Source organism: Scyliorhinus torazame, chromosome 3 (genome assembly GCF_047496885.1).
Source record: "Scyliorhinus torazame isolate Kashiwa2021f chromosome 3, sScyTor2.1, whole genome shotgun sequence".
Taxonomy (NCBI): domain Eukaryota; kingdom Metazoa; phylum Chordata; class Chondrichthyes; order Carcharhiniformes; family Scyliorhinidae; genus Scyliorhinus; species Scyliorhinus torazame.
Window position 1 is genome coordinate 208,323,931 of NC_092709.1, and position 15,746 is coordinate 208,339,676.

Sequence of the window (15,746 nt, forward strand, 5' to 3'; positions counted from 1 at the left end):
GAAACCCGACTGGCTCACGAATGTCCCTGCCACTCTGAATCAGGTTTGCATGTTTCTCCAGTCCCACAACAACTTGGGTTGATTCTTATCCGCTCTCTAAGTGTTTTAGCAAGTTTCTCAGTTGCATCAAACTGGAACAAAGCTTTCATGACTACCAGGGATGGGTAATAAAGGCCAGCTATGTCAAGCAGGAGTTAAAAAGAAAGTTGGCAGTGTACGGTTTTAGGGGGCCAGGGAATATCAAGGGAGCAAAAGAGGGGGAATATGAGGAGGCTGGAAATGGCACAGAGCGATACAGAATGAAAGTACATTGAAGGAGTAGGAATTGACTTGGAGAAGTACATGAGATGAGACAGCCAGGAGGAGTATGCAACTCAAGAGTGAATGGGCTCTGGTTTTATATTTTTCAGCATCATTGGTGGAAAAGTTGGAAGCAGGAGTTCCATTTAGTTAAAGGGAATGGAGTTCACAGAGTGGGTGCAACAGGTTTGGCAGACTACCGCAAAAAATATAAATTAAAAGAATAATCTTCAAGCTTTTATGTTAATTATATATATTTGCTGTGAAAGCACTATTCAGAATTCACCAAATTAAAGCATTCGCAATTATGTAAAAGTGTAAGGCTGACTTCTTAGTGCTGAGGTACCCGGACATAACCTAGCAGCATAGGAGGATGTTTTTGTGTTTCTTTGCCAAAGGAAAGCTGTCATTTGTCTGTGCATGTGCCAAAGTTAAGCGAGCTTAAACAATGTCATTTACTACCTGGGAACTGCAAATACAAATGATTTTACTGACCTGTTAGACCTTGTCAGTGATGCCCCAACACCAGAGTCCCTCCTTTCTCGGATTACTGATCGATCCTCTGTCTCATTGATAGAGTTCCCAGTGCTGTCAAAGTCACTAGGTGAGGCCCTGCCATTTTCAATATCCAGGTGTATTTGTTTGGGTGAAGATGGGCAAGGAGAAATAGAATCCATTGCTGAATCGGAGTCCCCCTCGTCAGAGAGCTTTTCTGACCACTGGTTTACAATCCTTTGTAGTCCGTTGACATGGTGCAGAATGTCATCCAGTTCTGGGAAAATGTCCTCCTCATTCCCAAGATCTGCCAGATCACCAGTGCTGGAGTAAAGCTGGGACCCTGGAACATTGTCGTAGATACTAAGGCGGCTGCCGGAAGAACTGCATGAATTTCGTCTCCGTCTAAAGCTAGATTCCTTTGCGCTGTCGGCACTGCTCTCTCTGGTAAGGCTACGGTGTCTGTGTCCATGAAAAGTTCCATTTCGCCAGCTTATAGAGGTGCTGTCTGGGGGAAAAGAGTTACCATTAGAAAGTGCTTTAGGAAAGGTGCCTGGCTTGTGATCTTCTGGTATATAGAAGATGATGTCCTCTTCCATACCCTTCTCATTCTTTAAATTGTGCTCTCTGGTGTCATTCAGCATCGATTGACTGAAAGGATCAAAGCCTTCTAAATACATTCCACTTCGCTTATTGCAAGTACTGTGGCTGCGAGTTCTGGTGATGGGACTGGGTGTGCTGACTGCGCTACTTGTCTCAGACTGACTGCTGCTGCTACTTGTTTGCGTAGAATAAGAAACACTTTGGTTTTGTGCCGTGGAGGATTTCATATGGTTGCCATTGAGTGCAGTTATCTCAATGCAGTTCAGGCGCTTCAATTTTTCCTCATCAATGCCTTCCTGGAGAACAGGTCCACTGATGACCAGGTTATTTTTTGAAGGAAGTTTCTTCTTGCTGTGAGAACTTTTGATGCGCAAGCTCTCCATTCTCTTCAAGAAGCTCTTAGCCTTGGATTTTGTGTTCCTTTCAGTTTTTAGGTTGAAAGTAAGACCAGAGAGGTCCTTTGGTGAAGGGATTGTACTGAATGACTCAACGCGAGTAACAGAGGTCCCTGTGGAAATCACACTCATTTCAGAATTTGTCCTTCTGTTCTCTACATTCTTTGGCAAGTTTGCCCCATTGCTCTCTGTGCTGCTAGCACTGTGAATTGATGCCACTTCTTGCCGTTCGCTGAGGTCAGTTAGTACGCTTTCGTTGCTCACGGCGTTCCTCAGCAAAGCTTCATCAGCAGAGATGCCATTTGTAACATCTGCTGGTGAGAAAACGTTAAATTCCTCCAACCGTGACCATCGTTTGCTGTCCCTCTGGAAGGTCCATCTCCCACTGATAGCACAAGGCTCATCTTCATCAGAATCTTCACTCTGAAAGGAAATGTGAGCTGTTAGGGAGAGTTTGTAGCAGATATTTTACATGTACAAGTGCCGAGATAAATTTTGATGTAAGTATGCATACGAACATAGGAATTAGGAGAAGTAGACTAATTGGCCCCTCGAGTTATACATATTATTAATATACAGCCTTATTATTAGACAAACATATTAAACCCAATTTACTGGGTCCCTTAGAACCATAGAATCATAGTATTTACAGTGCAGAAGGAGGCCATTTGGCCCATCGAGTCTGCACCGGCTCTTGGAAAGAGAACCCTACCCAAGCCCACACCTCCACCCTATCCCCATAACCCAGTAACCCCACCCAACACTAAGGACAATTTTGGGCACAAAGGGCAATTTAGCATGGCCAATCCACCTAACCGGCACATCTTTGGACTGTGGGAGGAAACCGGAGCACCCGGAGGAAACCCATGCACACACGGGGAGGACGTGCAGACTCCGCACAGACAGTGACCCAAGCCGGAATCGAACCTGGGACCCTGGAGCTGTGAAGCAATTGTGCTAACCACCATGCTACCGTGGTGCTGAATAAACAAAATAGAGTGAATATTTATACTTCTCATCACTGCACCTTATTTTAGGCATTACTTTTGGATGCCTAAATTGGGAATGTCCTTTGTTTGTCTCTGTAACTTCAGCGGAAACCTGGTTTATTTCAGGGCGAAGGTACAGTAGTTCCAAGAAAACTCGTCTCCAGAGAGACTTGCGGAGATCAAGACAACAGCCAGAGAATTGTGATTCACTTTTCTCGCCGGCAATGCACACCCGCCCACGGGTTCCCCAGCGCCGTGGGATGGCTACAATGGGAAAACCCAGTGACAAGTGGCGAGAAGATAGAATCCCCCGCCTGCGAGCCGAGCGGGGCTGAGAAACCCACGGCTGGAGGACCGAGAATCCTGCTCAACATCTAGTAACTGGTTCTGATGAAAGGGCCCTGTATAAAATTTACAGTTTAGATCCAAACTGGCAGCTGTGCATTTGCAGCATTCTCTTTTCCACTGAATTCCTGATTGGACCGGAGTCTAATAAATGGGGTTGTGTTTCTGAGAGTTGATGCTGTTTGTCACAGCAATTGCCACAGACAGTCAACATTTTAACCGCCCCCAACTATAGATAGAAAACATTTCTCATTCCCCAGCATTAATGAATGCCAGTAAGGGAACAAAGATGCAGTTTCACAAATTACCCAAGCCCCTTCTAACAGCTACCTTGTTTTATAATTCCCTGAATGGTAATTACGAACGTATCTCAAAGCCTTATCCAATTTTGACTACTATAGTGCTTGTCTCAGGACTTCTGTATCTTCCAACTGTGACTAATGAGATGGCGACACATGGCCATTAAATCTCCACAGTTCGTGCCCTAGGGTCCTCCCCAGTCGCCTGTTACAGATGACACTGCAAAGTTAACCTGGGGAGTTTCAGATCTGACCCAGTGCTCTGTAATTTAACACTGTGTCTAATTACCATTCTCAGACATCAAGCACCAACAATTATGAAGCCAGGTTTCTATAAATTGTAAAGCGACTTACTGGCATTAAGTGACTTCTAATTTAAAAATCTATATTTCGCTTGAAGTTTAAAATAGTTTAATATCGTCAACTATCTTTCTAACTTCTAGTGACTACCCGTTTATTGACAAGAGACTGATGCTACAGACTAAATCGGCCCTAGTCTCGTTACGATTTTGTGTTCATGTTAAGCGCAGCCAAGGCTCATATGGCCACTTCAACAAGGGAGTGGAAGTCAATCTCTACCTTTGAAACCAAACTCAGTAAAATATTAATCAATGTATTCAGGAATAGAGAAGTGAGAAGAAAATTGATAAGGAAAAACAAACGGGAAAAAATTCTTATCTAAATATCATTCGGCACTAAAAATGGCAATTGATAAGGATCAGATAAATGCTTCATGCATTGGCATGAGATTATTGATTTTATTGAAGTTTTTACATTTTTCACATTGTACATTCAACAAGGGTTTATGCGGCGGTTACAATATACAAGTCATTTCCCTACAAATTGATTCCCTACCCCCCACCCCGACACTATTAAAGTGAATGACTGAATTCTTCTGTTAAAATAGTGGACGGATGGTATGAATTTGTCAAGTACTATTGATTTAATTGCCTTTTTAAGATTGTCAGTATTCATATAATCATAGACTACCTTTGACAATCTTGTCTATTTCTTGGTCTATTTATTCTTCAAAACAAAGTGATGGCTTTTATATTAAATCCAGGAATATTTCAAGATGTCAATTCCAGAACTTTGAGAAGCACAACGGTAAGCATTTCTCCAGTAAAGTTTTAAATGCGCTAGGAAGACAGAGGCTACAAGGTTTTTGAATAATGTCACGTCCAGCAAACAGAATTGCAAGAGGTACACATTCTTTTTTTCAAAACGATCCTTTATTGATGTTTACATTGTGTAAGAAGTAATGAGGACCTTAAACTGAGATAGAGCTTTGATCTCAGAATCTGTATGTACTGAAGTCAGATGGTAGTTGAGATTACATTATGTAGTACACTTGTTTTACAAAACTATATTTACAGAAGCAAATACCTATGTGCTCTTTTATCTGCCCCAATCTCAAATCACAGTAGCTTGCTGATGACTAAATACCATAATCTGACAAGAGAAACACAGAAGGGCAAGAACTTTCAAGCACGCTAAAATGCATTCCTATTTGAGGCAGGGCGGCACCAAAAGGAATGAGCAGGCAATCGCTTTCCCTCACCCATTTACACATCAGCGAGGGCGTTTGTTGGTCCCTTTGGCCCACTGAACACTAGCTTCATTATGGAAGTAGTCAAATTCACAGACTAACAGCAGGAGCAAATGAAATTAAATGTGCAGACCGGTAATTCTTTGTTCAAACTTCTGATCTTCCACTCTCCCTGAACCTGAGGTCACCCAAAGCTCTGCTGCCGTACCCTAATTCACAGCAAGTCCCATTCATTTACTCTTCTGCTTTTGTTGTGCTACATTGACTCCTGGTTAAGCAATTTTAGAAGTCTCGTCCCTGTTTTTAAAGCCCTCCATGGCCTTGGCCCTCCCTATCACTAATTAGTAGTGGGTTGAAGAGTTATGGGGAGGTGGCAGGAAGGTGTCTTGGGGTGCAAAACATTCCAGAACAATTTGATGGGGCATTGACTGCTTTTGATGAGCTCACAAAAAGAGAGGTATTTCCAACAATGTAATCTTTGATCCTGGTATTGGGAATTGCCTTTTTTTTAAAAAAATCTTTTTATTGGCTTTTCTCATATTTATAAACAGTTGTTACTTTTATACATTACAGTTTTCTTGCCCGCGCTAATTTGCTTCATTTTACAGAGAGGTTTGTTTTGTCCTTCATTTGACAACTGTACCTACATTTTGCTGCCCTCTGGATCGGTCTATGATATCCCACCTTCCTCTCTCCACCACCCACTGGTTTCAGCACCCTTCCTCTTCTCTTCTGGTTTCCCCCATTCCCCCCCCCCCCCCCCCCCCCCCCCCCCCCCGGTGCGCAGTCCTTTGGTTCTTCACCTTTTGGGGGTTTTTCTTCCCTGGCTTACTCTTCGTTGCTGGCCTCGAACAGGTTTTGGAACAGACCGACGAACTGCCCCCTAGTATCCACAGGAAGCCTCCCTCTGACCTCGGATGGCGTACTTAATCTTCTCCAGGTGGAGAAATTCCGAGAGGTCAGCGAGCCAGTCTGCAGCTTTGGGTGGTGCTGCCGATCGCCAGCCGAGCAGGATTCTCTGGCGTGTGATTAGGGAAGTGGAAGTAAGGGCGTTGGCCCCCTTCCCCATGTGTAGCTCTGGCCACTATTTGGCATGGCTTCACCCTCACCCACACAACTTTGGACATTGCCTCAGAGAAGGCTGTCCAGAACCCAGCAAGCTTGGGGCAAGCCCAAAACATGTGGGTGTGGTTGGACGGGCCCCTCTGGCACCGCTCACATTTGTCCTCCACCCTCCGCGAAGAACCTGCTCATTCGAGTTCTGGTCAGGTGTGCTCTGTGCACCACTTTGAGCTGCATTAGGCTAAGCCTTGCGCAGGAGGAGGTGGAGCTCACCCTGCTCAGTGCTTCGCTCCAGAGTCCCCATCCTACCTCTGTCCCCAGTTCGTCCTCCCATTTTTGTCTGGTCCCGTCCAGTGGTGTTCGGGCTCTGTCCAGAAGCTGTCCGTATATTTTCCCACATAGCCCCCCTTCTCGCTGTTCGTGCCTATCAGGTCCTCTCGTAGTGTGCTTTCTGGGGCCCCGGGGTACCCAACTGTCTCTTTGCGGAGGAAGTGCTTTATTTGGTGGTGTCTCAACTCCTGTCCTCTTGCTAGTTTCCACTTCCTTGTCAGTTCGTTCATGTCGCCAATCTGCGCCCTACGTAGAAGCCCCCGACAATCAGTGTTCCCCGTCCCGCCTCCATCTTTGAAGGTGGTATCTAGCATGGCTGGGGAGAATCTGTGATTGCCGCAGATGGGGGCCATAAGGGACATTTTGATTATCCCGAAGTGCTGTCTCAACTGGGTCCACGTTCTCAGCGTGGCCGCCACCACTGGGCTCATTGTGTATCTTGTTGAGGAGGATGGGAGTGCTGCTGTGGCCAGGGCCCAGAGGGTTGTTCCTTTACAGGATGCCTCCTCCATCTGTACCCAATCTGTGTTGGGTTCTTGTACCCATCCCCTCACACTTTCTGCCGTTGCTGCCCAGTGGTAGTATTGTAGGTTCGGTAGAGTCAGGCCCCCTCTGACTTTCCTTCTTTGCAGTGTCGGTTTGGGAATTCTCGGGTTCTTCTCCTCCTCCCCCCCCCCCCCCCCCCCCCCCCCCCCCCCCCCCCCCCCCACCACACACACACAAACACCATGATTAGCCTGTCTATGTTTTTGAAAAAGGACTTGGGGATGAAGCTCGGGATGGATCTAAACAGGAAGAGGAACCTTGGCAGTACGTTCTTCTTGATCGTCTGCATTCTTCCCACCAGGGAGAGTGGGAGTGAGCCCCACCGTTGAAGGTCTCTTCTTACTTCCTCCACCAGGCTGGTCAGGTTTCACTTGTGGATTTGTGTCCAGTCTCTGGTTCTTTGGATCCCCAGGTAACGGAATCTGTTCTGGGCCGTTTTGAACGGGAGCCCCTTCAGCTCTGTCCCTCCCCCTTTTGGGTTCACTGGGAATGTCTCGCTTTTGCCCAGGTTAAGTTTGTAGCCCGAGAAGGTTCCAAACTCATTCAGTATTTGCAGTATTGCCTTCAGTCCCTCCTGTGGCTTCGAGACATAGAGGAGCAGGTCATCTGCGTAGCTGGAAGTATTCAGAGCTGGTGGTGTTAGTTCAGACACTCGCTTTGGGAGCGTTGTACAGGAGCCTCACCCAGGTGGTGAATCCCGCTCCGAGCCCAAACCGTTCGAGTACCTCGAGGAGGTAGCTCCATTCCACTCTGTCAAAGGCCTTTTCTGAGTCCAGGGAGACGATCACCTCTGGTGTTCTCTCCTTGGGGGGGGGGGGGGGGGGGGGGGGGGGGCGGCGGCGTCATTATCACATTCAGCAGCTGCCTGATGTTCGCTGTGAGCTGCCTCCCCTTGACAAAGCCCGTTTGGTCCTTTGGGGCCACCTCTGGTACGCAGCCCTCCACCTTTTGGCCAGGACCTTTGCGAGTATTTTCGCATCCACGTTCAGCAGTGAAATGGGTCTGTATGATCCACATTCCGTCCGGTCTTTATCTTTTTTGGGTATCAGTGAAATTGTGGCCTGTGCTAGTGTGGGGGATAGGGTGCCCCCTGCCAGTGAGTCCGCAAACATGTCCTTTAGGTGTGGGGCCCAGGACTGGTGCAAATGTTTTGTAAAGGTCCGCCGGGAAACCCATCGGGTCCCGGTGCCTTCCCCGCCTGCATGGAGCTGATGCTCTCCATGATTTCTCCCAGGTCTATTGGTGCTTCCAGCTCCCCCTGTTTGTCTTCCCCACCACTGGTAGTTCCAGTCTGTCTAGGAACTGTTCCATTCCCGCATCCCCGTCGGGGGGCCCGGAGGTGTACAGTCTCCGGTAGAAGGTCTTGAATGCCCGATTGACCTCCTTTGGCTCTGTTACCAGTCTGCCTTTGCTATCCTTAACCTGCGATATTTCCCTCGTGGCTGCCTGCTTTCTCAGCTGGTGAGCCAATAGGCGGCCAGCCTTGTCTCTGTGTTTGTAGAAGATCCCCCGTGTCTGGCGGAGTTGGTACACTGCTTTCCTCGTGGGTAGCAGGTTAAAGTCCATTTGCAGCTTTTTGCTCTCCGCCAGCAGCCCTACGATCGGGGCCTCGGAGTATTTTCTATCGACTTCCAGAATGGAGTTCACTCGCTGTTGCCTGGCCACCCTCTCTTCCCTACCTCTACTTGCCTTGCAGGCTATGATCTCTCCTCTGATCACGGCCTTCAGTGTCTCCCAAAACGTGAAGGGTGAGAACTCCCCGTTTTGGTTGTTACTAACGTAATCGCCTATGGTCTGTGATATTTTTTGGCAGAAGCCTTGTCGGCCAGGAGGTCCATGTCCAGCCTCCATGTGGGGCGCTGGCCCGGCCTGTCTCCAACATCACATCCATATAATGTGGAGCGTGGTCGGAGATAACGATCGCGGAGTAGTCCGTTCCCGTGATCCCTGGAAGCACCGATTTCCTCACTGCAAAGAAGTCGATACGGGTGTATACCTTGTGCACCTGCAAAAAGAACGAGAACTCCTTTTCTCCCGGGTGCAGGAACCTCCATGGGTCCACCGCCCCCATCTGTTCCATGAAGGCCCCAAGCTCCCTAGCCAAGCCAGACCTTTTCCCCGTTCTGGGGTTTGATCGATCGGTCAGTGGGTCCAGCACGCAGTTAAAGTTGCCCCCCATAATCAGTCAGTGTGTGTCAAGGTCAGGGATTTCTGCCATGGTCTTCTTTATGAATTCTGAGTCGTCCCAATTGGGAGCGTACACATTTACCAGTACGACCGGTGCCCCTCCCAGGACACCGCTGACCATGACGTACGTTCCCCCTGGTTCCCGTAAACCTCGTCCTTTTACTAATTAATATTGCTACCCCGCCTAGCCCTCGTCCAGTAGCATGAGTGGTACGTCTGTCCCACCCAGCCCTTCCTTACCAGCAGTCGGTCCTTCTCCCTCAGGTGCGTCTCTTGTAGGTAGATTATGTCTGCTTTTGGGCTTCTTAGGTGGGCGAACACTCAGGATCTTTTCACTGGCCGTTGAGTCCCCTTACATTCCAGGTAACAATTCTGGTGGGGGGGGGTTTCTGACCCCCCCGGTCCTGTGGGATCAACCATACTTACCTGTTGGACATGCACCTGCACTCCGGGGTTTCCCTTTGCTAGGGGGCCATCCAAAATGACCAGGGTCACTGTTCTCACCATGGGGTCGGGGCCCAGCGCTCAGGGGTTTCCCTTTGCTCAGGGGCACCCAATGCGCCCACCAGCTGTGTGTGTGCCACACGGGTGTGCCCCTGCGCTCCGGGGTCTCCCTCCGCCCTGATGCCCTTTCGAGTGGCTGTTTGCGGCACCCTCTTGGCTCCTCGCCTTGCTCCATGCCCGCCGAGTCCTATGTCTGTACTGCTTCACTATCTCACCCTTCTCTTTGCTTCTCTTTTGTTCTGCGTTCTCCCCCAGACTCCTCTCCCCCCCCAGCCCCTGTACCTTTATTCCCCCCCCCCCACTGCGTTCTCTCCCCGACCTTCTGCCCCCCCCCCCCCCCCTCCTTGCGCCAGACGCTCCCCCCTCCCCTGAGAGGGGTGCCGCGGCCCTCCTTCCTTCATGCCCTCCCGTGCTGGCCCTCCTCGCTAGTACGATGGCCCTCCTCCCAGTATTCGCCCAGTTCTGGCCCTGTTTAACCTTTCTCCTGCTGGCCCTTGTCTCGCCCTCCTGTCTGCTTTTCTCACCCTCACTTCCCTCGCTCCACTCCCACCCATTGCATTGAAAGAGGAGACAAGCTCTGAAACAAGGCAGCACAGTCCCGCGCAAGGCATAACACACATGTGCACAGTTCATGATCTCATGGTCCCTGTTAGCAGTCTGTCCTCCGCTCTTTGTTCTGGTTTTCCCTTCCTATTCCGTCCCCATGTCTTTCATTGAGTTGCGTGTGCTCCTCCCCCAGCTTGTTCACTCTAACAAACTCATTAGCCGCCGCTGGGGTGTTAAAATACAGCTCTTTCCCCTCAAATGTTACCCAGAGTTTGGCCGGGAATAGCATCCCCAATTTAAAAAAAAAAAAAATTTTGTGTACCCAATTCATTTTTTCCAATTAAGGGGCAATTTAGCGTGGCCAAATCGCCTAGCCTGCACATCTTTGGGTTGTGGGGGCGAAACCCACGCAAACACGGGGAGAATGTACAAACTCCACACGGACAGTGCCCCTGAGCCGGGATCGAACCTGGGACCTCGGCGCCGTGAGGCAGCAGTGCTATCCACTGCGCCACCATGCTGCCCACATCCCAAATTTTACCTTGCTTTTGTGCAGTGCTGATTTTGCCTTGTTGAATTCAGCCCTTTTTTGACCAGGTCCGCCCAATGTCCTGATACACCCTTATGGTCTTCCCACGTGCTCTGTTTCGTTTGCTGGGCCCACTTTAGGATTCTCTCCCTGTATTGGAACTGGTGCAGCCTTGCGATAATCGCTCTGGGCTGGTCCCCGGCTTTGGGCTTGGGTCAGAGCGACCTGTGCACCCTGTCTATTTCTGGTGGGTTTGGGAATACCTCCTTTCCCACTAGCTTGCCCATCATTTGGGTGATGTAGCCTGTTGGGTCTCTGCCCTCTATCCCACCTGGCAGACCCACTATTTTAATGTTCTGCCGTCTGGACCCTCTTAGGCTTTCCCTCTCAGGCTCCCCTGAGCGTTACTAACCTTTTGACCTCGGCTTCCAGGGTTATCACCCTGTCACTCTGGTCCGAGGCGGCCCTCACCAAATCTAGAATCGTTTTTTTCTGCTCCTTCACTTCCCTTTCCAGGCCTTCGATGGTCTGCTGCATTTGTGCGTCGTCTCCTTCATCATTGCTTGGAGCTCCGACCAGAGCACCTCCTTTATGCTGGTCGCTGCGTCCTGCTCATGCTCCGCTGCTTGGTCCGCCATCGTTTTCCCTTTCAGGCTCGCCTGTACCTCCGTCTCATCTTGTGGGGCCGCCTGCCTGCACCCGTCCGCCGCTCCTGCGCCTTACCCTCGTTGCTGCTGCTGCTGCTTGCGTCTCGTCCCTTCACCTTGGTGTTTTTCTTTCCTCCAGCCATCTGTCTGTCTCTCTCTCTCTCTTTCCCCACTGCTGTTCCTTACCCTGGGGTTGCTCTTACTTCCCCCGCTCCTCTGCTCTCGCTGGGTCTGCCTCGGGCTTCGGGTTTCCTTTTATTTTGTTGGTGGGGGGTTGTGGTTGGTTCCCATTCCTCTCTTTCCTTGTTTCTTTCTTTATTTATTTACTTTTATTTTTCCTCCTCTTTTTCCCCCCCTTTCTTCTCACGGGTCAGGAGGGTTCGGGAGAGGAGTTTCCTCTCCTCTCTTTGTCTCGCTGCTCACCACGTGATCGCCGCCGATCCCGTTGCGGGGGTGGGGTCCTCTCTCTCCTGGTCTTTGGCTCTGCTCCCGGCCGCTTGTGTCTCTGGCTTCGCGGTCCGGGCTGCCGCTTCTCTTCTGCCGCCCACGCGGTGAGGGGGTTGCGGGGGGGCTCGGTTGGGCAGGCTCGCGCTCTTAGGCGCTAGTTCTGTTCGGGGACGCGACTCTCCTCGGCCGCTTCTGGCTCCGGTTCCTCCCGTACCTTTTTTTAAAAAAAATCTCCAGCTCCTCTCGCGCACTTATTTCTCCCACGGGCCTCAGCTTACCGTCGGTCCTGACCCTTGCAGCTTTTTTCTTCCTGCTCGTACCTCCGGGTGAGCGCTATGTGGGTTCTTTCTTTTTTTTAATATATATATAAAAAAACAAGAATAAAAATACCCCCGGGACTAAACAAACAAAAACCCTGAAAGTTTAGTCCTTTAGCGGGAGCTGCCCCATGCATGTCTTCCCCCTACAGAGCTCTCTTGTAAAACCCGGAATCGCCTCTTTGGCTTGCAAAATGGGAGCTGAGGTTTTGGAGAAATAATGGTGGTCCACTTACAAAGGGAATGTAGTATTTCCCCAAAACACAAGCTAAACCCTAATAAATACATTTTCCCAAAAATAAATATAAATTAGAAATATTTTTATGGTAATCTTTCTGTCCCCAACACTTCCCACCGATCCGCGGGCGGGCCTGTGCCGTGGGGGCACTCTTTCCCTTCCGCCTCCGCCACGGTCTCCACCATGGCGGAGGTGGAAGAGACTCCTTCCACTGCGCATGCGTGGGAAACTGTCAGCGGCCGCTGATGCTCCCGCGCATGCGCCGCCCGGAGATGTCATTTCCACGCCAGCTGGCGGGGCAACAAAGGCCGTTTCTGCCAGCTGGGGGGGCGGAAATTCCTCCGGCGTCGGCCTAGCCCCTCAATGTTGGGGCTCGGCCCCCAAAGATGCAGAGCATTCCGCACCTTTGGGGCGGCGCGATGCCAGTCTGATTGGCGCCGTTTTGGGCACCAGTCGGCGGACATCGCGCCGTTTCCGTAGAATTTCGCCCCAGGTGCCGGGTTCAATTCTTTTGGTGCAATAAACTTGTGCCGTCAATTGGAAGGAGTCACACACGCACGTGTGTTTGGTCACAGGAACAGGACACAGTGCTAGGAACAGCCGACACTGAGGATTCGGAGTTGTGAAACATCGCAGAGCTAGCGGATCTCGACCATATCATTTTTACTATCAGCATGATTTTGGCACCCGAAAAAAAGTGGAAATTTCAGAGCTTTTCGAATTTCGAAGAAGGGATACTCAACCTGTACTAGCAACTCTGTCCCATACCAATGTTGCGGAGAGGTAATTGATATTCGCTCACAAGGACATGACCTTTGATTTTCTGCCCTGTGGGGAAGTGCCTTAACAATGCCACACTCAAACAATACACCCACAATCGAAAATTAGTGAACCCACCAGGCCACCAAACTATTAATAGAATAAGTCACTGCCACTACTGGAACCTTGAATAATTTCTCGATAAACAGGAACCCTATTGCCATTAAATGTTGACTGCTCCGACTAATGAAAATCTAAACAAATTTCAAAGATCTACCGTGTGATTAATAATTCTTTCGAAAGGTTAAACTTACTCTTTTTCTCTGTGGGCTGATTTCTAGTTTCATCACTGCACACTTATTGAGGGTGTTCAATCGTCTAAAAGGAAATAAAAATAGAATAATATTGACAAGCTGCACCAACCACTTCCCAAACACTCTCCCCCCAACCCTCCGAGCCATTTCCCTCATGATGAATATGCTCTATACAGTGCCTTTTGGAGCTCATCTACATAAAAATGTGAATGTGAATGGGTCCAATTAGTATCCATTATACGCAACAGATAATCACTGTGCTGTAGTGAAAATGCGGAACAAAAGGACAAATGTAGAACCCTGATTACAGCACATATTTTACATGTTCCCCTGGTAACTTTGTGGCATGTATACTCACTTTGTTTTGAAAGCTGTGAAAAAAACTCAATTTCACCCCGAATCAATGCATTATTAAAGTAAAACAGAATTCAATTGACTTATTTCATGAGTGCAGTGATATCTCCAATACAGCTCATCCATAAAATATCAAAATTCTAATCTTTATAAATTCTGAAACAAAATATACATGTTTCTTCTTTCTGCATCTATTGAAATTGAGACCAGGCACCGTTTTCTATTCTCGCTCATTCCTCCTCCCACCCAACACACACACTCTCTCTCCCGATATACCTTTACTTGTCTTTTTATGCTTTTCAACCTTGTTGATATCCTGCACCGGTCTTGGTTCTTTGCTCAGGTTGCTCAATAACCATCTCCATTGTACAAGTCAGCAAATTAAAAGTTATACCAATCCACCTCTTTATACTGTCCTTGCTCATGCCTTTCTTTCCATTGTACCACATTTTAGAATGAAGGAATTACATATTAACTGTTTCCAGATGTACAGGTCTGTTGAGGATTATCTCATTTTCAAGTGTCCCTGACTAGACCCCTTCTATTTTCAGGTGTGACTTTTGGCTGCATTAGGGTATATTTACTCTAAATCTAGCCCTTATTTCAGATGAGGAGCAGAATATTGAAAGTTCATCAGCAATGGGAATCTTTAAGCAGGGGCTAAGGTCCTTTTTTACATAATAAGAACAACAATCAGCTCAATTTTCCTGACTAGTGTCTACTGTCTCCTCGCCTTGCGCAATCGTGCTCCTTTGGAGCCCCAGTTACTTTGATGTGGGAAACAAAAAATGAACAGCCTGCCTGATAAGAATGCCTTTGATAGTTTGAACATTTTGTTGTGCATTTACATTCGCACAAACCTCCTGTCAGCTGCGACAGATAAGCCAAGTGTCTACAGCAATGGAGGCAAAAAGGTAAACAAAATAAAAAGGTATGGCGCAGATGGGGTACATGCCTCTAAAAGCCAGGTGAGCAACACACGCAAAAATGTATACCCTTATCAAATGCATCACCGTCTCTTGTAAAATGTTACAAAGTATCTAAAATATTACAAAGTATCTAAGTGCTTTATCGTTGGAATCTATTTGACCAATCTTTTGACAGAATCATTAATTCTAAAGTGTTCCAGTTAATTTCTAACATATTTTGACAGCAAGACAAATGTTATCACTACGATCTGATATTGTGAAAATAATGTCAGACTGTTAATAAAGAAGGTCTGCGTATGTATGCGCTGGGAGTTTTAATGTAAATTACTCTTCCATCTTGCTTATAAATCTCCGATTTTGTACATTGAAATTAATCTCTCCTACAACTCCAGAGATTTACGATTTTCTGTCGCTGAAATTCAAGGATTGAGTTTGAAGACCAATAGATTTGCGTTTCCCTGAAATTCGTGTTCTCATCAGACAGCCATTCTACTAACATCAGCTATCAGCTCTGTCAGTTAGTGGCTGGCTCCATACAATCACCAGAGATCAACAATCTTTTTAGTCCTGGCTACAGATCAAGAGACATCAATAGTTTAAAATGGTTGAGTGTACAGCAGGGGGTGTGGGGGTGGAGATTTAATGTTAGATTTCACATATCAGGTAGGAGCCAAACTAGGTGGGCAGTGGTAACAGATGGTGGGGGTGGGGCATATAACTTGCATTCAAAAATTCAAAATGCTTCTTCAAACTGACCTTCTCCTGTTAAACCCCAATCATTAAATTAGTTTTACCTCACTGATGACATGAAATGAATACTTAAAAGAAACATTTTTATAATTACGAATCTTAAACAATATATTGTTTAATTGATTGGGCAGGACTTGTAGAATCTAGGTCTGAGTGTTAATAGACTCAGGTATACACTTTCAGGACGCACTAATCCAGCATGAAGACACAGTAATTATTGTTATTATTTCACAAAGCCTCCCTGAAAAAGAATCACATTCGACTCAAAACATTAACTCTGGGCTGAATTCTGATTCCCCAGCCATGTGTTTC

The 15,746-nt window shown here is 47.8% G+C and overlaps 1 protein-coding gene across 3 annotated transcripts in view; it reads right to left on the bottom strand.

Moving 5' to 3' along the window:
• Nucleotides 1-15,746, bottom strand: part of dlc1 (DLC1 Rho GTPase activating protein) — a 732,899-nt gene that overhangs the window by 19,937 nt on the left and 697,216 nt on the right. For all 3 annotated transcript variants that reach the window (XM_072496832.1, XM_072496831.1, XM_072496833.1), the window contains 2 exons: nucleotides 13,402-13,465; nucleotides 796-2,216 (listed from right to left, as the gene is read on the bottom strand). In XM_072496832.1, coding sequence (XP_072352933.1) covers nucleotides 796-2,216; nucleotides 13,402-13,465 — 1,485 coding nt within the window. The remainder of the gene's footprint in view (nucleotides 1-795; nucleotides 2,217-13,401; nucleotides 13,466-15,746) is intronic.